Here is a 23,891-nt window from a genome sequence, read left to right as displayed (position 1 = left end):
ACCCTATTGGTTTGAGGCAGCAATTAATCACGCGCTAAGCGCGTGTTAAATTACTTTCTCTATTTTAGAAGCTTTTTAGGTGATTCCCCATTCCAAAAAGTCGCGTGTTTTAGGGTTAGGGCTCTTAGTTTTCTCTCTCCCCAATTTCTCTGATCTATTCTAATTTCAGGCGTTAACATGTCTTCCAAGCAAGGTAATCTCTTCTAGAATTTCGAAGATATCGACTCTGTTAGTTTCGATATTTCATATTTATTGATAGGGATTTCGGTTCGCGATTCCTGTTAATTTCAAATATATTGATTTTTGTTGTGTGGTTATTTTGGGGATATAGGTGGTAAAGCGAAGCCTTTGAAGCAACCTAAAACTGCAAAGAAAGAATATGACGAGGTATCACAATTATTGTTTATATTATTTGAATTGATCTATAATGCAGAAATAAGAAAAAAGGTTACATATAGTTGAATTGTATTTTATATGCTTTTTGTATGTATCTTTATTCGAGTATTACTTTCTCTCAAGATTTAATTTCCTCTTAGGTCTGCTTATTTGGATTTGCTATTTGTTTAGCTGCATGAAGTTAGTAAAGTAAATATCGTTTTGATACAAAATATACTAATGGAAACCATGTTAACCATATGGAATATCGAATTTTATGATAATGTAATTGTATTTGGTTTCATTTTCTTTATATCCTTTAATTTGTTTTGTGCAGGTTGATATGGCTAACATTCAGAAAAAGAAGGAAGAAGAGAAGGTGAGGTGTTGATTTTGTTACTCTTGGAGTTCTATTTTTTTTTTTGCTTTGTACAAGTATGTTCTTCGAATCATCAATTTATTTTGTTTTTTATTTATTTGTGATGGACAGGCTCTTAAGGAGCTGAAAGCAAAGGCACAAAAGGGGCCGGTTGGTGGTGCAGGACTTAAGAAGAGTGGGAAGAAATGAGGATTTAAAACTCATCAAATCACAAACTGCTGTGGCTTGTGTTTGTGAGTAAAACTTCTATTCTGATGACATCCTTTGTTTTAGTTTGATGGGCTAGGACATCATTTGGAATGATCTGATGCTCTAGTTTCATAATTTAATTTGCCGCAAAACCTTTTGTGAAAGTTCGATATTGTAAAACTTAATAAACTGAAGTTGTATACTGTTTGTGCTTTTGTGTCTGCGTTTTCATATTACCATAGCTGTGATGTCTTAATGCCTGGGTTTCCTGAACAAATCTGATTCTTAAGTGCCCTGTCCATCACTATGATTTCCCTTTTATTTCATTTAATTTGTTAAACCAAATATTGGTAATTTGTACACATGATAAATGAAGCACATAGGACTTGAGATGGCTAGCTTTATGTTCTTTGGTGAAATCTGAATCTTTTGGCTAGCTTTAGCTTTCGATTTTATCTGAGAAAGGAATAGTGTAGCTTCATTTAATATGATGGAACCATGTACTTTGGGAGCATAATTCCATGGCTAGTTATATAGAATGTTATTTTTTCATGGTTAATTGATTTATAATGATTCAAATCTGTCTTGTCTAGGCAATGCTAGAACTGCGCTAGAACATTGATCACATTGGAAAATTTTCTTCATTGAAATAAATGGTTCTTTCACCGGAAGAAAACGACCATCTCTAATCTTCTTCATGTGACACTACTGGAATCAAAATCATGTATCTCAAAATTTTCAAAAAGAAATTATTAAAGAAATCAGCTTTGAATTACGGGAATGGGTTGAATGTTTTCAGAAATGAGGAGTCCATGAACCCTTGACATTGGATTTTGAATGAGCCCGTTGTCGAAACTTATTTTTTATTTAGTTAAAATAATTTCTTAATAAAAGTTTTTTAATGCAAGGCATTCATTGTGACGACACATATCGATGGTAAAAAACTACGAAGTTTAATCAACTATTTCAAACTTAAATAGTTTTAATCAATTATTTTGAATTTTAATTGCCTTAATGCTATTTATTTAGAGAGGTAGCAATCTTATTTTAATAAAGAGAAGAAACTAGAGGTTATCAATGGATTGAACTTGGGAGTTAAGTTGAGGGTTAATTTTACCGAAAGGCGTGCCAATTTGGGGGAAAGAAAAGTTAAGGGGCAACTTGACCTAAGGTCTCAAGCTTTGGGGGTGATTTTTGTTTTGAGCCAAAAATAAATTGTTAATCATTTATTTTTACAACGTCCATAACTTTTTTTAAACAAATACACTTAAGCACGTTTAAACTTATTGTCTTTAAGACGTTGAAACAATAACGATGTTAATAAAATTGAAATTCAAATAATAAAAAATATTAATTTACGTTAACAATTCTTTCAATTTAAGATTTTTTAGATCAATGATACATGAACCGAGTTTAAAAGAAAAATATTATGTTTGTTTGTTTATTTTTAAAGGTTTTTATGTTCATGCTTAGTTCGTTTTCACTTAAATTTTTAATATTGTGTTCGTTTTTTATTTTATTTTTGAAGATGTTCATATTCGTTCGTTTAGCATTTACAAACATATTCATCTAATGTTCACAAACATGTTAGTTTATATGTTTGTGAATATATTCATTTAATGTTCGTTTAACGTTCGCGAACATATTCATTTATATATTTAGAAATTAAACAAAACTAACTAAATAAATCTTATATAACATGCACATCAACAACAAAATACAATCTTTAATCTTAAAATTTCACTATGTGTTCAATTTAGTCTCGACGTTCACCAATATTTAAAATATAAAAAATAAAAAGTAAATGAGATTCTAAATGAGCTTGTTCATGAACATAAACGAGCTAGTCAATAAATGAACTTATAAACAAGTTTTTTCTTGAACGAAAACAAAAATAACATAACTATGTTTGTGTTTGTTCGTTTATTAAATTAATATAAAAAATTCATACTTGTTTATTTAGCTTAGCAAACAAATATAAACGAATGCTATATGTATGGTTTAACAAACGTTTTTTTCATTTACACCCCTAATTGCGTACAAATAATGAAATTGAATTTTATTTTCGGTTTAAGAGACATATAAGATACAAAATAAATTTAAGAGTCATAATGTTTTTTTTTTCAAACGTTCAAGGACTTTAGATATCATTAAGTCTTCTTTTATATATAAATCAAAAGTTTTTCTTATTAATATGCTGATTATAAGGTAGTTTTTGTTCGAAAGACTCTAATCTATTTTACAATGAATGCTCAAACATCCCTACATACGTCGTGCTCGAGTCCGAAATCACTAAAAATAATTATCATCTTATAACCAATAAGATCGTTTGGTTCGTACTATAAAAATATAATATAAATCAAAAGTTTTTTTTAATAAATTTGGGATAAATACAAAATAATAATTGTTCAAAGATAACTCTTTATCTTTTTATATTAAATGCTCGTACTCGTAACATTCTTAATGTTTTAATCTAAAACCCAATAAATAATCACAATTATTTTATCAGAAGTGGCTGGGTCTATACATATAAATGCTCAATTAAGTATAATAAAAATATAATTGAAAAAAATTAAAGGGGCGATGAAGATATGGTTTCTAATGAATATAGCCGATAAAGATGGAAGTGGAAAGATGACGTGTTTGACATTTGTGGATGTGTATCGAGTATCGACAATTGAGTCTGATAGTATATTGTTGTAATCAAACAAAAGTTTGTTTGAATATGAAAATCTTCACTGCATACAATTCATATTAAAAATTATTTATGATTATTATTTAATATATTGTTTGCGTATAAAATAATGATATGCATTTGAAAATAAAATAAACTTAATTTCTTTTTTTTAATAATGACGTTTGTGTATAAAATTATAGTAGATATTATATTAAATATAAAGATAAATTATAGGTGTGATATCTTAATTATCACTTTTATTTAGTCATCTAAATGTTTTTTAAAAATGATGTTGACGTGTCACCATAAAGTAATTTTACGTCATCTTTAAAAAAATTTAAAAATGTCACGACTGCAGTTTTATTAAATTTTTAACGGCATGTGAACAAAATGAAACCACAACGTAACATTAAGTGTGATTTTAAACTAAATATTAATTAGATAAGTAAAATAGAATAAAAAATAATAATTAAAGTATTAATAGTACAATTTACCTTAAATATTAACTTAAGCATTTTCATATATATATATATATGCATCCATTCATGCATACAACAATAACTCAAAATGGAGAATGAAGTTTAATGATAAGACTTGGAGAATCTTTTCATCTCCACATCATTCTGCTCATCCACCATCCAATCGAGAAATCTCATGATAAAATATTATACTATACAACACAGATAAGCTAAAATAATAATAAAATATTTGTTGAAAAAAAGAGTGAATTTATTGATGGATTTAATATTTAAATTAAATTATATTCCTTTTAAATTTATATCGTAAATTATAAAATAGTTTCCTGACTATTTGTTATATTTCAAATTTGTCCTTTTATGTTAAAAATTGACAATCGTCTAAGCTGAACTTTAATACTACTGAGATATGATAGTCATTTGAGATTATGAGATCAGATTTTATCATATCTCAATCAGCATATTAACATCTAGCTCAGACTGTCGTTAACTTTTTAACGAAATGATGAGTTTGAAATTTAATGAATAATTGAATGATAATTTGATAACTTAGTTGAGGGACTCAATAAAGTAATTTTTAATAATTGAGATATCATTTTATAACTTTTAATAATTGAATAATTTGTTAAAATTATATCCCATATTAGGTATCAACTTTATTGATGATTGAAAAAGCCGTTACAACTCCAATTTTCCCGTCAGATGGTTTGCTTTAAGAATTTTACGTTTATCAAGACTTATTCCAATACCGATAAGTGTGGAATCGATGGGTGAGGCCTAATACCTTTATTAGTGTGTTTTGTTATCTCAGTTATCCAATAATTAAGGCAGCATTACACTTAAAAAAACAGATTATTTCCTACAAGTGCTAAATGTATAATATAGTCAGTGACAGAAATAATGCAAAAAAGGAAAATCAAAATCAAACAATCATATGAATCAATATGCAAAGGGTGGTTGCGTCATACCCCACCACTGAGAACAATTTTTATTGCTATTTGTGATTAATAATAAGACATCAGAACACTGAACCGAAAAGCACCGAGACAAGGGTGAGTTCACGTGTAGAAATCTCGTAGGTCCACTAGGGAAGCCGTTAATGGGGACCTAGAAAAGAAGAGATTGGCCGTTTCTTCCCACTGGAGACAGTGGACAACTCCTAACAAAATTGCAACCGGTGCCATTTGTTCCCTTCATCATATAGAAACTCTTAGGGTTCTTCTTTACCTATTTTCGTCATCCTTTCTCTCTCTCTCTCTATTGCTGTTTCTTTCTGAGGGATACACCATTAGAATTGTATGGTCATGGAGGAAATTGGATTTTTTTCTTCTTCTGAATTCTTGGTTTTTGTTCGAGGGAAATTAGATAAAAGGTGGAAGCGGCAGAATCGGATCTTAGGTAATATTGCCTTTTTATGTCCAGGAAGTGCATTTTTATTTTGGCATCTTAGGGAATCTTGTAATCATATATAAAGTTAAACACCTTTTTAAAGATTTTTCTTAAGCCAAACAAGGTAAAGAAAAAACTGTTTTTTTTAGTTGAGAAGGAGATTCAAAGCCGTGCAAGAAAAGAACACTATAGGTGCCTTTGTCCTTGTTGCCTATATAAAAGAAAGAAAGACTCATATTTCTATTATCCTGTGTGATTAAATTTGGCGGATATAATGGATTTCTGGCCAGAGTTTCTTGCAAGTAGCTGGGGAAAAGAATTTGTTGCCGGAGGTTTCGGTGGCATGGCAGGCATCGTCTCCGGTTATCCGCTCGATACCCTCAGAATCCGGCAACAAAGCACGGATTCCGGCTCTGCCTTTAGCATCCTACGTCGGGTTGTTGCCAGGGAAGGACCTGCTGCACTCTATAGAGGCATGGCTGCACCATTGGCATCAGTAACCTTTCAGGTTATTTTCTCTCATCCATGGTGGTTGTTCATTGAAATTTTCGATCTAAAGGTTTCTTTTTGTGTGATATTTCTTTTATGTTTTGAGTTTTAAGATATCCTTCTTTTATTTGGCATAGAACCTCATCAGGATCCATCTGATTAACTCGTCAATCTTATGTGGTACCCAAATTTCCATGTTTATGTTTATTGAAAAGTTGGTGCTTTGCTGATTACATATATATTTGTTGAATGTCATTGTCTATGAGTTTGGCCTTATACGGTTCCTACAGCTTATCAAAAACCTTATTGAAATATTATATGTTATATAAATTGTAATTTTTTTAATATTTCGTGATTAAATAAATTTTGACACATTTACATTACATTGAAAGATCAGTTGTCTGCAAAATATTCGAGATAAGAGCTTTCATTGTATGTTAGAATTGTGCCTTTGAATGGGGCAGAAGGTAGTCCTTACGGAAAGATTTGTGCATTGCAGAATGCTATGGTTTTCCAGATATATGCCATTCTTTCACGAGCATTCGATTCGTCGGCTTCCACCACGGATCCGCCTTCCTACAAAGGTGTTGCACTAGGAGGAGTCGGAACTGGGGCTTTACAGAGCATCATGCTTGCTCCGGTAGAACTGGTTAAAATCCGCCTCCAATTGCAGAACACTAGTTTTCCAGGTTCTCAATCAGCTAGTGTTCATAAAGGGCCAATTAGTGTTGCTAAAACCATAATAAAAACAGAAGGTTTGAGGGGAATTTACAGAGGTTTTACCATCACTGCCCTTCGAGATGCGCCTTCTCATGGCTTCTACTTTTGGACGTATGAGTATATGCGAGAACAGCTTCATCCGGGGTGCAGAAAGAGCGGCCAAGAAACCCTCAGAACAATGCTGATAGCAGGAGGTTTAGCAGGGGTTGCTAGCTGGGTTTGCTGCTATCCCTTGGATGTTGTAAAGACTAGACTGCAGGCTCAGTCACTGGCCTCCCCACAGAAGTACAATGGCATCATTGATTGTCTCCAAAAAAGTGTAAAACAGGAAGGATATAGCGTTTTATGGAGAGGACTAGGGACTGCGGTTGCTCGAGCTTTTGTAGTCAATGGGGCTATATTTTCTGCTTATGAGATTGCATTGAGGTGCTTATTCAAAAATGGAAACATTCAGACTGATAACACAATCTAGAATAAACTTGATTTTACTAAGGAGTTGATATGGTCAAAAAATGCACCATGTGATGATAAATCAACAACAATTTATTTATAGCTAATAAGAGCAGGTCAGGGATCATGTACGATACTGTTAAATAATATGAATCAACGTGGATATGCTCCATCTTATAAATTTATCATAGCTTATCATATCCACAACGCAATGTTATGATCATCGAACTTAGTAGCACGTAAATTGTCGAACATGTTAGAACTCATTTGATTAGCTTAGCTTACAATGCATCTGCAATGCTTGCGTCCCTTAGTTTGCAAGCTGCTTATGCTGGTCTCCATGACTTGAAACTTCAATGCTCCAACTCCATTATGCTGCAATCATTATAAATGATGAATCAGAACGAAACAGAAGGGAAAAGAGAGTGAAGATGCGGTTAAGTTTGCTTGGTAGCTTACCCTTGCACTTTGGCCTTCAACGTGAACAAGGGTTAGAATGTGTAAGCCAGGGAAGCAGGTAGAAGGAATTTTTTTTGTTCATGTGTGTGGGTGTGTGAGTTTTTCTTTTCTTTTCTTTTTTTTTGGGGGGGGGGACTCACTCGAGTTTCAGTAAGGTCAAAACAGGGTAACCAACAGGTTAAGTTAACGCATAAGTATAGAGAGGAAGCGATTAAGCAACCTTTGGTTAATTCAAAAGTTTTTAAATACGCCAAGAATTGTATTCTCTTGAACTTATTGTATCTAATTTCCGTTGATACAAACCAAAATACGAAAGAAAATTGACATGATCCTAAACTGGCAGCCATTGCAATCTTCATGCCTATTATTTATATATAGTATGACATTCAAACATCATGTACAAAATCTGATGATATGCCTGCATTAATGGGGTACATGGACAACCAAAAACGTAATATAGCAATGACTTTCAAAATCATGTTCCAAATCGCTGCAACGCTATAGGAGGCATCCCTTCAAAGACATTAACATGCATCATTTGCATTGAAGGAGAAAAAAAAGCCGACCAGATGATGGCAATTTATAGATGAAGCAAATACAAAGGATACGGGCAAATTAACAATGGCCAGTTGTGTTCGCTATATGGATCAGAAACTGATTAAAGAGTCCTAATAAGAAAAAGCTGAGCGGTTTCCCCAACAACAAGAAGGTCCTACTAAGTACAGAACTGTACTAGTAAAGAACTAAAACTTTTTCATTTGCAAGAACTAAAGAAAGAGTTAACAAACGAAAATACCACACACAGAAAACGCATTCTATCATCTTAACCTTTGAGAAAAAGAACAAGTGTTTAATCACACGAAAGAAATGAAGAGCTTAACAAGGGGCAGTGATTAGTTCAATTACTCTATGGACCTGTAATTACTCGAGCAACAAACCACTCAACCGATCACACAGACAATTAAGTAGTGAGCCAAAAAAGGACAGTTGACAAAATGATCAACCAATTATTCTAGTTCATTCCTGCATTATATTAGCCTCAAACAGTTCTACATGCAAGACGATGCTGAAAGACTGATGACCAACTTATTCTAGTTCATTTTTTGTATTAGTTTGGCATACAAAATACAGTATATCTAAGTATAACCATAGCAAAACTAGAACAAGTGAACTCATATTCTCAACAATAGCATCAACAAGAATCAAATAGAAGATGCATTACTTGATCAAACTCCTCATTCTCCGAACTGTTCAATCCTTTCCTCACCAACATTAAGCCCCGCCATCTCCTCCTCCAACCCACAACTATTCTCGACCAAAATACGAGGATCATTATAATGCCTAACCGCCTCTACGATTCGTCGAACACGCTTATACGGATCCGAGCAGTTGTCGAACACTTCTGACCCCACGAAAACACCATCACACCCTAACTGCATCATCAATGCACAGCATCTGCCGGAGACACAATTCCATCAGCGGCAAACTGTACCACTGGCAGTCTCCCCATTTGTTTGGTTTGAAGTTTGAACAACCAAGTCGTAAGGGGCTGCAATTTTCTTTGAAAACGCGAATACTTCATCTTCATCCATGTTATTTAAGATCCTAGTTTCACCCATCAAAGACCTGACGTTTTTAACCGTTTCAACAATGTTACCAGTGCCTAACAAGTCCCCTTGCGTTCTAATCATCGCAGTTCCTTCCCTAACTCTACCTAACGCTTCGCCAAGGTTCTTGCACCCGCAAACAAAAGGGCATCTAAAATTATGCTTGTTGATAAAATTCTCCTCATCAGCTAAGGCTAAAACCTCGCTTTCGTCAATGTAATCGACGCCTACTCGTTCAAGTATCTGGGCTTCAACCGGCATGCGTGAAATGCCTCGGGGATTCGGTTCAGTGACGGCTAAACAACAGGCGCCTGCTTCTTCGGCGATTTTGCCTGGTTGGGGCTTGACTCTTGAGACTTCGAGAATGGCTCCCCCACGGAGCATTTGTGCGAGGCCTGAAACAATGTAATTCCGTGTCTTTTTCATTACCACAGGGTTCAATATATACACAGTCATTAGTAACAATCCTAATCATTAGTTATAATTTAGGAATTAGGCTATAATTTAGGCAACTAAATATACAATAGTAAATACAAAATATTTGAGAATATTTTGTAATTAGGAATTAGGCTATAACTTAGGCAACTAAATATACAATAGTAAATACAAAATATTTGGAGAATATTTTGTAATCTATCACTCTCCCGCAGTCGAAACGGGAGGATCTCGAACGTTAAGACTGGTCCGGAAATCGTCAAACAATATAAGGGGCAATCCCTTAGTGAAAATATCCGCAATCTGGTACCTAGACGGCACATGACGAACACGAACCTCACCCCGTGCAACTTTTTCTCGAACAAAATGAATATCCATTTCAATGTGCTTCGTACGCTGGTGTTGAATGGGATTACCAGAAAGATAGATAGCACTCACATTGTCGCAGTAAACCATTGTTGCTTTACGGATGGGACAGTTGAGTTCGAGAAGAAGATTACGAAGCCAACAAGACTCCGAGACAAGGTTGGCAACTCTCCTGTATTCTGCCTCGGCACTTGATCGGGAAAGCGTAGGTTGTCGTTTGGACGACCATGAGATCAAATTGTCACCCAAAAAAACACAGTACCCGGAGGTGGATCGTCGAGTATCGGGACAGCCTCCCCAATCCGCATCCGTATAAGAGACAAGATCGGTAATGGAGGAAGGAGAAATATGTAAACCAAGATGAAGAGTACCTTGGATATACCGGATGATACGCTTGAGAGCGTTCATATGTTCATCCCGAGGGTCATGCATATGGAGACAAATCTGCTGAACTGCATAGGAAATATCCAGCCGCGTAAAAGTGAGATATTGCAGGGCACCCGCAAGGCTGCGGTACTGAGTTGGATCAGCATATCGTGCACCGCTGTTGGCACTCACCTTCGGCTTGGTATCAACTGGAGTCTGACTGGGCTTACAAGAATACATGCATGCTCGATCAATGATGTCCTCAGCGTATTTTTGTTGTGATAAAAACAACCCACCCTTGTGTCGAGTCACACTGATACCGAGAAAATAGTTCAAGAAACCCAAATCCTTCATAGCAAACTCAGAGTTGAGACGAGCCATTATAGACTTGCGAAGATGCTCAGAAGACGCCGTCAGAATAATGTCATCAACGTAAAGTAGTAGGTATGCCATATCCGACCCGTGTTTGTAAATAAATGGAGGAAGTATCTGATTTACTGTTAGAGAAACCAATGGAAGAAACAAAATTAGCAAACCTCTTGTACCACGCCCGAGGGGCTTGTTTGAGCCCATAGAGAGATTTACGCAGTAAACAGACATAATCAGGATGCACTTGATCTCGAAATCCCATAGGTTGGTGCATATAAACCGTTTCCTTGAGGTCACCATGCAAAAAAGCATTGCTTACATCTAACTGATGAATCAACCATTGTTTCGACAGGGCAAGACTAAGCACAGTACGAATTGTTGCTGGCTTCACTACCGGACTGAAAGTCTCTCCACAATCAATACCAACACGCTGAGTTTTACCATCACCTACAAGATGGGCCTTATGCCTCTCAAACGAACCATCATACTTTATTTTATGAGTAAAAATCCACATAGAACGAATGATATTAACTCCAGGAGGGCGGGGTACCAAATCCCACGTTTTATTTTTAATAAGAGCATCATATTTGTCAGTCATAGCCAACTTTCAATTCGGGTCACGAAGTGCAGCCACAGGGTTACGGGGGAGAGAAGATCTCGTAACCGTGATAGTATGGGCCTCGGATGGGTCAAATATAGTTTTTGGCTTAAAGATACCATGCTGGCTGCGGGTGACAGGGCGTTCGAATGGAACAGGGGGCGGTCTGGGCCGAATTGGTGAAGGGTTTGGAGGAGACATGACTGGTTGGGTCGTAGGAGAAGAAAGTGGAGTCTGTTGTGGTTGGTTTTGATGAAGAAGATACGGCGACACGCCATCATTCAAAAAATCATAATCACTTGTACTAGGTTGATGGACTTTGGTAAAAGGGAAGATAATTTCATCAAATTGTACATGCCGCAGATTATGATTTTATTGTTGGATAAATCAAAACATTTATACCCTCGATGATTATCGGGATAACCCAAGAAAACACAGGAGTGGATCGAGCTTGTAATTTGTGAATAGTCGTGGATGGAATAAGAGGATAACACAAGCACCCAAAACCCGAATGTGAGAATAAGAGGGAACCCGGTGGTATAAAATTTGTAGAGGATACGCATCGACTAGTAGTGTACTGGGAAGAATATTCAAAAGATGGGTTGTCATATGAAGCGCATGATGCCAAAAAGAGTGTGGCAAAGAGGCATGAATAAGTAGTGTGCGCATGATATTATTAATGGATCTTATTTTTCGTTCGACCTTCCCGTTTTGTGAGGAGGTATAAGGGCAGGAGAAACGAAAAGAAATGCCATGGGACTCACAGAATTGTCGAAAAGAGGCATTATCAAACTCTCCCCCATTATCACATTGTATGGTTTTGATATCTCGTTCAAACTGGGTACGAATATGAGCTTGGAATTTAGTAAAAATGGAGAATACTTGTGATTTATTAGCGATGGGAAAAGTCCACAAGAATTTCGAATAATCATCCAAAAAAAGCACATAATAACGATGTCCCGAAGAACTCAAAATCGGAGAAGTCCAAATATCACTATGAATAATATCAAAAGGCATGAAAGTTTGAGAAGATGAAAGAACAAAAGGCAACCGAATATGTTTTCCCAGTACACAAGATTGACAAGTAGTAGACTTAGATGGACTATTACAAGCAATCAGTTTATTTTGCTGAATAATGGATAAAATGGAGTCGCCCGGGTGACCTAAACGGTCATGCCAAAGCGTTGAAGCAAGCAAAACAGTAGGAGAGGAGGCTGGATGCGGTCTGGTGGGAGTGATTGGGTAGAGAGAGCTGGTACTATCACATCTCATTAGACGTCTCCCCGTCTGTAAATCATGCACGGAAAACCCACAAGGATCAAACACTACTGACACATTATTATCAGTTGTAAATTTCCGAACAGACACTAAATTTTTAATAAGATTCGGAGTATGCAGGACATGTTTGAGATACAAAGGTGGGTTCGGGGAAGGTAATACGGTATGACCGTAACCACGAATTGGAATTGACTGACCACTACCAACAGTAACACCATTATCTTTGCTCATATTAACATAAGACGGGAGATTACCTTGTGTTGATGTCATATGAGACGTCGCCCCAGTGTCCATATACCAGTTTGGATCCGATTGAGAGAGAGACATGGTGTGCATGGCGGACTCAATATCCGTAGGAGCCCACTCGGACGCTGTAGTATAGGCTTGCTGCTGCTGAGGTCGTGCTCCTAGAATACCAGGTTGTCGTGGTCCAACTTGCCTACCCCAAGGTTAAGTCGGATATGGACAAGGAGGCATGACCCAATGTGGTTGCATCCATGTCCACCAAGGAGGCATAGCCCATGTTGGTTGCATCGGACCCTGCTGACCACCGCCCAAGTTCGGACCACCTCCACGGTTGCCACCACGTCCAACACCCGGCGTCTGAACTCCACTACTAGTAGGTTTGCGGTTTTTGTTGTTGTTGCGGTGCTTGTTCTGTTTCCCACGTGCACGACCTGGAGGAGGATGATTAGAAATCTCATCAGTGTCATGATTAGTCACCATCATCACATCATCAGCCGTCGCCTCCTTCATGCTGGTTTCTTCTAAGGCCAACATCGATCGAACTTCATAAAAAGGAGGTAGTACCTTTTTGTGGCGAATAACCGAAGCAACTCCCTTGTAAGCCGGTGTAAGACCACCCACCATGCGAAGAACAAGACGATTGTTCGAAACCGGAGCACCTACATTCTTGAGTTGGTCGGAAAGTGTTTTGAGGTGCTGGCAATATGCAGAAACCGAGGAGAAATCCTTCAAGTAGGTGTTGTTGAACTCGTGTTCCAAGGAAACAGCACGAGAGTTCTCATTATCCTGAAACAAATCGCGAAGACGATTCCATAGAGCCATGGCAGAAACATCAGCTTCAATAACGGTATTCAAAAGATCTGTCGAAATTGTGGAATAAATCCACTGAACCACAGCAGCATCCAACGTATCCCACAACTCTTGTTCTTCCTGACTAAAGATGGCCGGCTCTGTGGCCTCCCCGTCCTTAGATTTCGGTGGGATAATATGATGAAGAACCTTGTGAGATCGACAATGGACCTTGAATAACTCTGCCCAATCTGTATATTGGACGTTCTCCATCTCAAGAGTGATGGGAACATGTGTCTTGATGTTAGAAACAGCAAGAGCAGGGTGAAAGGATGAGGAAGATGATGTGGGAGCCATATCAGACGGAAGGACAGAAGACAGAGAAGAAGAGGAAGAGAAAAAAATAGGGTTGCAGAAGCTAGGATAGATCAACCGTAGCTGATACCATGAAAGAATGTAATTCCGTGTCTTTTTCATTACCACAGGGGTTCAATATATACACAGTCATTAGTAGATACAATCCTAATCATTAGGCTATAATTTAGGAATTAGGCTATAACTTAGGCAACTAAATATACAATAGTAAATACAAAATATTTGGAGAATATTTTGTAATTAGGAATTAGGCTATAACTTAGGCAACTAAATATACAATAGTAAATACAAAATATTTGGAGAATATTTTGTAATCTATCAAGGCCCACCTTGATCGAGGCCGGGTTTTGCTTGTGGTCGGTGATGGCCGTGTTTATAGAGTGTTACAGCTCCGTCTTCTGCCATGGCTGCCAGAATGCTTGTGGATTTGCTTCAATGGGTTGGCACTACGGTTTCGTTAGTTTCAAGGATCTGGTAACGATGATTGGAGGGAACTATAAAAAAGGCTCGTTGGAGGTGTTTGTTTAGTTCGGGAAGTTTCATGAAGCATTAAAAGGTCGACCTCTTCATTTTAATCCGCGGGAGGAAATCCATGGAAACTCCACGTTGCAAAGTTAAACAAATTTTTTTACTAATGTATTTGATTGGGAATGTACGATGAACGACAGTTTAATTTAAATCTAAAGAAAGACACATCAAAAATATTAAAAAGAGTTTAATATTTTTAGTTGAGTATAATTTTAATTTTTTATTAATTTTTTCATTTGCACAAATTTTTTATAATATTTTTTATTGGTAACTAAAAATGTTATATTTTTATAATATTTTTAATTAAATCGAAAAATATAAAAAGTTTATTTTAAGTTGTGTTAAAAAAATGTTAAAATTAAGCCCGTCGTACGAAAAAATTATCCCAATTTAAATTATATTTTAGAGGTAGTTATTTTATTTTTTAAGCTTAAATATAATTATTTGATATACAATTTTCCACAACTAATCTTGATTCACAGTAATATATTATTTGTTTAAGAATGCGCTGATAACAAAAAATATTATAAACTAAATTTAAATATTGTTACGTATCACATGTAGAGTTTAAAAATTAAATTTTATATTTGAACATTTAAATTTAAAATTTTTGTAGATTAAAATTAATAAAATGAAATCTTAATCTCTCTTTATTTTTTAATTTAATTATAATTTAGACTATTGTTATTTATAAAATTGATAAAATTAAATCATAATTCCGACCTTTCTAATTCTATTAATTTTTAGGTCTTTATTATTAAATTTATGGTTAAAGTTTCAACTATTTAAATAGCGGTTGTTAACTATTATTAAGAGATAATATTATACATTAAATTAGTAGAAAGTAAATAATTTAAACTCTTAATTGTAAATAAAATTTTTAAAAAAATAATTAATTTTTTTGGGGAAAAAATTGAAAATACTAGTTCAAGAATTTAAGGGATTATAGATAATTTATACGAATATTAAACCCCTTTTGAGGTATTATTTTTATTACAAGCTTATTCTCAAATGTAATTTAGTGGCAAAATGACTTAAATCCAAAAATTGGCATTAAGATTTAGAATTTAAAAATTCAAAGAAAAATGAATTATTTAAGCTATAATGACTATTAAGATTATATGTCCAATTCTAAATATCCATTTTTATTTTAACGTAAATAAAAGCTGCTAATTTATTGAAAATAGGAATATCTAAAATTACAATGAAACATAATTAGAACATGATTATATAATAATTGGTCATATAAAAACTATACAAGAAAAATGTTAAAAGTTCATCAAAAAAAATTGAATAAAAAATAGGATATGAATATGTTAGAGTGTATCGACAAACGAATTACGAAAAGATATCAAACTATTGAAAGATCGCCGATAATCGCAAATCAAAGTTGAATATCGTGAGAAAACTATCTCTGAACGTAAGTCGCATATCTAAATTTAGTCGATGGTTCAAAATAGAGAAAATAAACATTATAATAAATAAGCATAATCTTGATGAGTCGAGACGTCAAATCCAATCATAAGAAATTTTGATTGACTCATTTTTTAAATATTAAGCATGAATAAAAAATGAGAGAGATAAGCTAAGCGAACATTTAATGAATCCGAGTCAAACACCAAGGGTGCATTGGATTCATTTAGATTCCATAGCTTAATGCAGTTGATACTCTCCCCATCCTCACCAACACTAATTGCTTTGTCTCTACCATTTATGACAATTTTCTTTCCTTGTTGTCTCCTTATGCATTTTCTATTTGAAAATTTAAAATAATTTATTAATATTTATAATGAAATATCTTACACATAAAATTAATTTTTTTATAAAAAATAATGTGATTTTACAGATAAATAAATAATAATAATATGAATGAACAAAATTAATCTCGTCCATGGATCTGTACTAATCTTATGATTTATTAATCTATAATTAATAGCGACAGGTGTGTGTAATAGAGAGGGATCCCTCCAAGTGTGGGAGTTTGGAACGAGAAGGCTCAAACGAAAAAGGTCAAAAACCGTCCGCGCAACGGACTAATTTCTCCAGGGCCCCACCATGTGGGACGGTGGTTGTTGCTGATTGGCCCATGCTTAAGAAAACATCCACTGTACCCATTTACAGCCCACTGAATCCACCACTATCCCAATCAAATAGCAATACGCCGCCGTTTTAGGTCTTCAGCACCCTTTCACCCACACCGCACGTGCCGCACATGTCTCGAAATCTGTCTTCAAAATTCAAAAATAAAAAACAGCTCTCTCACTGACAGACAGAGTCATCTTCTTTTCCATTCCTCCTTTGAATCTTGTCTGTAACCAAAAAAAAAAAAAAAAGAGAGAAGCTTCTTTGTTTTGGGTATAAACCCGGTTAAGATTCGTTTAACTGTAGATCGAGTGATCGGGTGCGTTTTTTTCCTTTTATAATTTCATTTTAAGAAGGGACAGAGAAAGGGAAGCTTTGAATCGAAGCATCCGAGATTTTATTTTTGTTTTTAAATAAAAAAAATTCGATTGCGAGTATAAGTAATCGAGTAAGGGGAGACAGTTGTGGGAGATGAACGGAATGGGCAGACAGGGGAAGAGATCTGGTGCGTCGGGGTTGCAGGTACACCATCAGAGGCAATACTCAGATAACTTCTTGGAAACGACGTCGAATGGAAGGTGGCTTCAGTCTGCTGGTCTTCAGCATCTTCACTCTTCTAACAACTCCATCCCTCCTCGTCAGGTCCTCATACTTTTTTTTTTCTTTTTAGATTTCTGAATCATGTTTGGCTCCGAGTAATGCGCAGATGACGCAAAATGAAAATTGCTAATTTGCTATCTAGGTACACGTACTACTTTTGGTATTAATGGACAATGTAAGAAAATTGTTTAGATCTATAATTATATAATTTTTAGTCTTAATGATAAGGAGAATTGCGAGAGATATAACCCCCCGTTTTTGGTACTAAAATAATTTAGGGTTTTTAGATGCCATTTCGTTGGAACAAAATTGGGTTTTTCTCTTTATGGATGGTTTTCTTTTTTGTAGATCTAAAATCCCTTTCCAAGGGGGAAAATGAAAAGAGCTAGAAGTAAGAGATAAATTTTGTGTTAATCTGCACTACTTGAAAGTGTAAAAAGTAATGCTGGAAGGTTTTGATTGGAGGATTGACTTCTGGATCTTTATGGATCAACGTTCAATTCAATTTAGTTATTATTTCAATATCCGAATGCTTGATTGCGTTATTTTGCTGCTTGAATTGAGAACAGGATTATGCATTCTATGGCGGTGGAGGTGGCGATGGAGGAGGACAAGGGTCTAGGATTTATACGAATGTGCAGAGGGATTTCAATATGGGGAACGATTTATTCTCTGAACCTATGGGTCCTCCAGTTTGTTCACGGCTGTCAAGCCAGAGGAAGAATGGTGAAGAGTCGCCCAATGAATTTAGTCCTGGTCTCCTAGATCTGCATTCTTTTGATACAGAGCTTATACCTCAGGTTAGTCATTCACCGTTTCTTTAAATTTAGTAGGTTTATTGTTCACGTCTACTATTGATGAATTAGTCCAGTAATAAACAAATAGGGGATTCATAAGTTCATCGAATCATCAGTTTTCTTTTTGGGTGCATACATTGAATCATAGTTCAGATTTTAGTGTCTTAAAGGATTATAATTTCTGGTAACAAAAAATGAAAAAAAGAAAGAAAGAAAAAAAGAGAGAAGATAGTTTAGATTCTTGTATTTTTAATCATTTATTACTAGTTAATGCTTAAACTTAGCGAAAGGGGCAGGTAGCATGTACTAAAATTAGTATAAATCAGTGTTTGGTGATAGAAGGAAGCTGTTTGACTGAATTCAATTTTCTCTTATAGCAACTTTGGTAGATTCATAAGGATTGTTAACCTATTTTGATTTATACCTCATGCACTCCATGTTTATAGTATTTTGATTTATGTTTATAGTTAGTCTTATTTGTTTTCACGGGAAGTGTGCAATCTAGAAGTTTTGAGATTCAACTGTATGAGTAAATCAATTTTTATGATTGTTTATGTCCATGATTTTGTTTATTGGTGACAGATGCCTGTTCCCGACCTGTATAATGGTTCTTCTCTCTATAATCCTGTCCGAGGCAAAAGCTTTGATGACTCTGAACCCTATATTTCAAATAACAAACAAACAGGCAGAGCTGGTGGTGTGCCAGGCAATGACCTCCTCAAAAGCTTTGCTGCAGACAAAGAGAAGGTCAATTCAGTTGCAAAGATCAAAGTTGTGGTATGTCTTTGTTATGCTGATTACCTTTGACTATCGCTTCATAATTTACTCTCTTTTCAACCTAAAGGGATTGCAATACCAACAAAAGCAGTAGATGCTTTTTACTATCTTGTGATTCATGCATCACATGTTTTGCATGAGTAAATTAATGATCAACATCTAAGTATCTTACATCAAGCTACCACCACCACCACTCAGTTTCTATGGGTTTTTTATTGCAGGTGCGCAAGAGACCTCTCAATAAAAAGGAGTTGGCAAAAAATGAGGAAGATATCATAGAGACCCTTTCCAATTCCCTAGTAGTGCATGAGACTAAACTTAAGGTAACAACTAAATTATTTTAACCTCTACAAGGTCAAGGCTATACCAAATTAGAAAGGTCACATAAAAGCATAGCGATTCAAAATGAACCCAGAAAATCTCAAATATGTATTTCCCAATTTTATGCCCGAAGAACAAAGAAAAATGTGAATGGAACCAATGACAAACAGTTTTCACATTTAATTATTTTAAACAACTCCTATCAAAAAAAATTATTTTAAACAACAGTTTTGTACATCAATAAGGAATCTCAAACCTTCACTTGTATTTTTAGTTTCAAATGATTATTTTGGCCCTTCTTGGAGGAAGTATTATATGTTTTTTATGCCATGGCATAACACATTAAAAAGCTTATTGCATTTTTATGCCTTCATTTGTTAATTGGTTTTTTTTGACACACTTCAACTATTTATCTAGCATAATTAGTCTATTCTTATACTACATATATTGACATGTTTAATTTTTGACATTTTGTAGGTTGACCTTACAGAATACTTGGAGAAGCATGAATTCGTTTTTGATGCAGTGCTGAACGAAGAGGTTTCTAATGATGAGGTGAGTAGATGGTCTAAACTTATTAGTGGATAAGGTTAGAATATATTACAGGATATGGATCTCCTAGAATTGTTGTTTTTCTCACCCTATCTTGGCTTCATTTTTTCTGAAGGTCTATCATGAGACGGTGGAGCCCATAATTCCTATAATTTTTCAACGCACCAAAGCCACTTGTTTTGCATATGGTCAAACAGGTAAATAACTGTCACCAAATCTTAGATGGATACTTTGTTGGAGGTTTTTTTTAACTGTGAATTTTTCTTGTTTGACACTAACTTATAATTTGCTTTCTGCATCAATTTATTTCTTATTTCTGAATTACAAATTTAAGCCATCTTGCACTTATAGATCTTTCTCTTGTTCAGGAAGTGGAAAAACCTATACTATGAAGCCGCTTCCGCTTAGAGCCTCTAGGGATATTTTGAGGTTGATGCACCATACCTACAGGAACCAAGGGTTTCAGTTGTTTGTAAGCTTCTTTGAGATATATGGAGGAAAATTGTATGATCTTCTCGGTGATAGGAAGTAAGTTGTTAATGGTTACAAGCATTCTCCTTTTCTGTTCAGTGCTTTTGTTTCTAAATTCGCTAAAAACTAACCTTTCTTTCTGTAGAAAACTTTGCATGCGAGAGGATGGTAAGCAGCAAGTTTGTATTGTGGGTCTGCAAGAGTACATAGTATCAGATGTAGAGACTATTAAGGAGCTTATTGAGAAAGGAAATGCCACAAGAAGTACTGGTACCACAGGTGCAAATGAGGAATCATCCCGATCTCATGCCATACTTCAGCTTGCCGTCAAGAGATCTGTTGATGGAAATGGATCAAAGCCTCCCCGTCTTGTTGGCAAGCTCTCCTTTATAGATCTGGCTGGAAGTGAACGAGGTGCAGATACTACAGATAATGATAAGCAGACAAGGTACTGTACATCTTTTAAATTGCAAAATGACCATGGATAAAGAGCAGGTTCAATTACAGAGCTTAATATATATAAAAAAAAAGCGTTGTTACTATAAGTTAAACAGACAGAATTTAGTGTTGCTTGTTTAATTAGCCATTTCTATTTGTAATGCAGAATGGAAGGTGCAGAGATCAACAAGAGCTTGCTTGCCTTGAAGGAGTGCATAAGAGCTCTTGACAATGATCAGGGCCACATTCCTTTTAGAGGCAGTAAACTGACTGAAGTTCTAAGGGACTCTTTTATGGGGAATTCCCGTACGGTTATGATATCTTGCATTTCACCGAGTTCAGGGTCATGTGAACACACTCTGAACACCTTAAGATATGCCGATAGGTAAACAAGACTTGTCTAATTATAAACAAAATTTACTAATCTTTTTTTAAATTCATTCCTCTGGTTTTAATTGCCTTTTCCTTTCATGTGTTTGACTTCTATTTGATGTAAAAATTACATACAGGGTGAAGAGCCTTTCCAAAGGGGGAAACCCAAAGAAAGATGTTTTATCTTCGACCTTAAATCTGAAAGAATCCGCTGCTCAGCCCTTATCTTCAGTTTCAGCAACTGCATCATCATCCTTCGAGGATGATATTAATGATACATGGCCTGACCAAGATGAAAGAGATGATTTTGAAGCATCAGAAGACACCTTTGAGCAGGAGAAAGTGATGTGGAAGAAAAATGGGAAGCGGGATCAATACAATTTCTCTACATTGGAGAACAAGTTACCGAAACCTATCGGTCAGAAGAAATGGAAAGAACCAGTAAGATCCAACTTTAAGCATTCAAATTCAGACGATGATTTGAATGCTCTCCTACAGGTAATTTTTACAAGATGATGACATAAAAAATAACTTGTTTTTTAATGTTAAAGCTCAAGTGTTGCCTTTACACAGGAAGAGGAGGATCTTGTAAATGCCCACAGGAAACAAGTGGAGGAAACCATGAACATTGTCAAAGAGGTAAACCTGAGTTCGCAACTTATTCTTTACCTCATTGAGCTGCTTTCATGATTTCATTAAATTCAAATGTAACATTTTCAGGAGATGAACCTGCTGGTTGAAGCAGATCAACCCGGGAACCAGCTGGATGATTATATATCGAGGTTGACTGCTATTCTTTCTCAGAAGGCTGCCGGCGTCACACAGTTACAAAATCGATTGGCTTATTTCCATAAGCGCTTAAAGGAGCATAACGTGTTAGTATCTTCATCTGGCTATTGATTATGGAGTTGAAGATAGAAGTCAAACTATTCATTTGACTTTTTCCGAAATACATTGCTAGATTGGTTTGGTTTTATGATTTATTATTATTATTTGCATTTTTAAAGGGAGATTCTATTGAAAAAATTGATTTGGCAGCAGTTTGCTGGATGATTCAGATTCACCATGTGAAGAAAAGAGCAAAAAGATTACTTCAACAGCAACTGTAGTCAAATTGTATAATTTAACATATAATTTACATCAAAATAAAAATTCCATGTTATAATTAGGGCATTGAAAATTTAGTGGTATAAACTATACACCGTCTAGAGTTTAATGATATTTTATATAGTTTACTCATATATAAAATTGATGAAAATCTTAAAATCACACTAAATTGTCAATAAGTGTTGACTTTCAAAATTTTCGAGTCTGGATTGCTCTTCCTTTTTACAGGGACCAATTTGCTCAAATTTAAAATTGAAAGAGAGTTAAGAGGGTTTTCCCCTTTCAAATTTAATTTCTCGACCACGTGGAAAGTTCAAACCTAATCCCATTATGGACGAACAAATCGAGCTAATCTCTTATAATAAGCCGAAAAACGTAAAACGAACCCATTAGGCGCATCCAAGAAATCGAATTCTTCAACTCCATTCTGAAAAACCCTTCAGCTGCCATAATACTTTCTTCCTGCGCCGCTCTCCTCCTTGTTCAGCTCCAATGGTAAAACAGAAAAAACAGCAACCACTCTTTTATTTTCTCTTCCTTTGATCTGCTTGCATGTTTACAATTGAAATGAATACTGTAATTTGCAGGGAAAGGGAACAGGGAGTTTTGGTAAACGAAGGAACAAGACCCATACTCTTTGCGTGAGATGCGGCCGCCGTAGCTTCCATATCCAAAAGAGCCGGTGCTCTGCTTGTGCTTTCCCTGCTGCCCGTAAGAGGAAATGTAAGTACCTCATCTTTCCTTTCATCTCTAAAGCTTTAGTTTTTTTCGTTGCTTACGGTTTATTAGGTATGCTTTTAAATCTGGGTTTCTTCCCGTTTGGCTGATTTATTTTTCTGGGTTTGTTTCTTTTTATGTACTCAGTGTATTCAAGTTAATCTCTTTTGATAAGATTATGTATCTTGGATTGTAATTTACTAGTTTGCTTTTCTACTTGAATAAATTTCTTATAATTAGAGTTCTTTATCCAGGGCTATGTTAGTGTACCAAATCAAAAATTGCTGGTGATTGATGGGGATAGAGATCCTGAATATAATGAGAAGTGTGTGATCACTGATGTGAAATTTTGTTTCTTTACCAAAGTTTAAACTTTTTTACTTGCAGGAGTATGAATGTTTGTAATATGATGATGATCGTACTTGTTAGTTCTAATGTTACAAGAAATTTGCTTATATTCTTAGATCGCAGTAATACGGTTGTAGTGTCGTGAACTCGTGATGTTTTAGATGTTAAATTATGTGTGAATGGGGATTGTAACTTGGTATGTTAATTGTTAAATTTAAGGGGAGCCTGTTTATTGTGTCAATCAGATAACTGGAGTGTTAAGGCAATCCGAAGGAAGACCACCGGAACTGGTAGGATGAGGTATCTCCGTCATGTTCCTAGGAGGTTCAAGACTGGTTTCAGAGAAGGTATGTAAATGCCTGCTAATCTCTTTATATGAACATATTATGTTCCAGTTGAAACGTTTTTAACCCCAAAAATTGTTAATATTTTGAATTGCATGTTGGATCATGATCCTAGGTATTGAAGCAGCACCGAGGAAGAAGATCGCATTAGCTTCTTCTGCTTAAGTTGCTTATGAGGTTGTTTAGTTGAATTCATCATTTTTAGTACAAGTTTTGTTTGGAGCATTACTTGACAAGTGCCACTTATTACAACAATGGATGTTTTGTCGTCTTTAGTTTCTATTTTTATGTAGCTGCTTAGGCTATTTTTGTTCGACTCTTAATTGATGTTTTATTTTATTTTCTTTTCTGGATTAAATTAATGACATACTTGTTTAAGTGACGTTGCCTGTAATATTGTTTTGG

The 23,891-nt window shown here is 35.3% G+C and overlaps 3 protein-coding genes, 1 long non-coding RNA gene and 1 pseudogene across 5 annotated transcripts; 4 read left to right on the top strand and 1 right to left on the bottom strand.

Moving 5' to 3' along the window:
* Positions 1-28: 28 nt before the first annotated feature.
* LOC120125472 lies at positions 29-1,179 on the top strand. The gene is made up of 4 exons (XR_005516366.1): positions 29-193; positions 332-387; positions 713-754; positions 866-1,179. It is a non-coding gene; the product is annotated as an uncharacterized LOC120125472 (long non-coding RNA).
* A 4,520-nt stretch (positions 1,180-5,699) lies between these two features.
* LOC120125244 (mitochondrial arginine transporter BAC2-like) lies at positions 5,700-7,188 on the top strand. Its single transcript, XM_039143724.1, has 2 exons — positions 5,700-5,993; positions 6,474-7,188. Exons 1-2 carry the CDS (start codon positions 5,760-5,762, stop codon positions 7,164-7,166), a joined length of 927 nt encoding a protein of 308 aa, XP_038999655.1. The 5' UTR covers positions 5,700-5,759; the 3' UTR covers positions 7,167-7,188.
* A 1,585-nt stretch (positions 7,189-8,773) lies between these two features.
* On the bottom strand, positions 8,774-14,437 carry LOC120125230 (annotated as a pseudogene).
* Positions 14,438-16,872: 2,435 nt separating this feature from the next.
* LOC120125466 (kinesin-like protein KIN-13B) lies at positions 16,873-21,946 on the top strand. Its single transcript, XM_039143902.1, has 12 exons — positions 16,873-17,284; positions 17,812-18,042; positions 18,622-18,816; positions 19,038-19,139; positions 19,615-19,692; positions 19,805-19,886; positions 20,058-20,217; positions 20,306-20,608; positions 20,765-20,983; positions 21,108-21,468; positions 21,544-21,609; positions 21,691-21,946. Exons 1-12 carry the CDS (start codon positions 17,114-17,116, stop codon positions 21,868-21,870), a joined length of 2,148 nt encoding a protein of 715 aa, XP_038999833.1. The 5' UTR covers positions 16,873-17,113; the 3' UTR covers positions 21,871-21,946.
* Positions 21,947-22,478: 532 nt separating this feature from the next.
* LOC120125467 (60S ribosomal protein L37-3-like) lies at positions 22,479-23,866 on the top strand. 2 transcript variants are annotated; one of them, XM_039143904.1, is made up of 5 exons: positions 22,479-22,572; positions 22,665-22,800; positions 23,388-23,489; positions 23,602-23,671; positions 23,715-23,866. In XM_039143904.1, exons 1-4 carry the CDS (start codon positions 22,570-22,572, stop codon positions 23,649-23,651), a joined length of 291 nt encoding a protein of 96 aa, XP_038999835.1. In that variant the 5' UTR covers positions 22,479-22,569; the 3' UTR covers positions 23,652-23,671; positions 23,715-23,866. The 2 variants fall into 2 exon arrangements, with proteins under 2 accessions (XP_038999835.1, XP_038999834.1); XM_039143903.1 differs by having other exon boundaries at positions 22,480-22,572; positions 23,602-23,668; positions 23,712-23,866.
* Positions 23,867-23,891: the final 25 nt, after the last annotated feature.

Source organism: Hibiscus syriacus, unplaced genomic scaffold (assembly GCF_006381635.1).
Source record: "Hibiscus syriacus cultivar Baekdansim isolate YM2019G1 unplaced genomic scaffold, ASM638163v2 tig00110430_pilon, whole genome shotgun sequence".
In the NCBI taxonomy this organism is placed as follows: domain Eukaryota; kingdom Viridiplantae; phylum Streptophyta; class Magnoliopsida; order Malvales; family Malvaceae; genus Hibiscus; species Hibiscus syriacus.
The sequence above is the reverse complement of the archived record's forward strand: the minus strand, read 5'-3'. Positions and strand labels throughout refer to the sequence as shown.

Bases quoted from the DNA above. Each gene is read 5' to 3' on its own strand.
- LOC120125244 (XM_039143724.1), top strand. From the start codon at position 5,760: ATGGATTTCTGGCCAGAGTTTCTTGCAAGTAGCTGGGGAAAAGAATTT. The intron at 5,994-6,473 runs GTTATTTTCTCT...TGTGCATTGCAG, and splicing joins TGGCATCAGTAACCTTTCAG to AATGCTATGGTTTTCCAGAT.
- LOC120125467 (XM_039143904.1), top strand. The intron at 22,801-23,387 runs GTAAGTACCTCA...TGTGTCAATCAG, and splicing joins TGCTGCCCGTAAGAGGAAAT to ATAACTGGAGTGTTAAGGCA. The intron at 23,490-23,601 runs GTATGTAAATGC...TCATGATCCTAG, and splicing joins CAAGACTGGTTTCAGAGAAG to GTATTGAAGCAGCACCGAGG.
- LOC120125466 (XM_039143902.1), top strand. From the start codon at position 17,114: ATGAACGGAATGGGCAGACAGGGGAAGAGATCTGGTGCGTCGGGGTTG. The intron at 18,043-18,621 runs GTTAGTCATTCA...TATTGGTGACAG, and splicing joins ATACAGAGCTTATACCTCAG to ATGCCTGTTCCCGACCTGTA. The intron at 19,140-19,614 runs GTAACAACTAAA...GACATTTTGTAG, and splicing joins TGCATGAGACTAAACTTAAG to GTTGACCTTACAGAATACTT.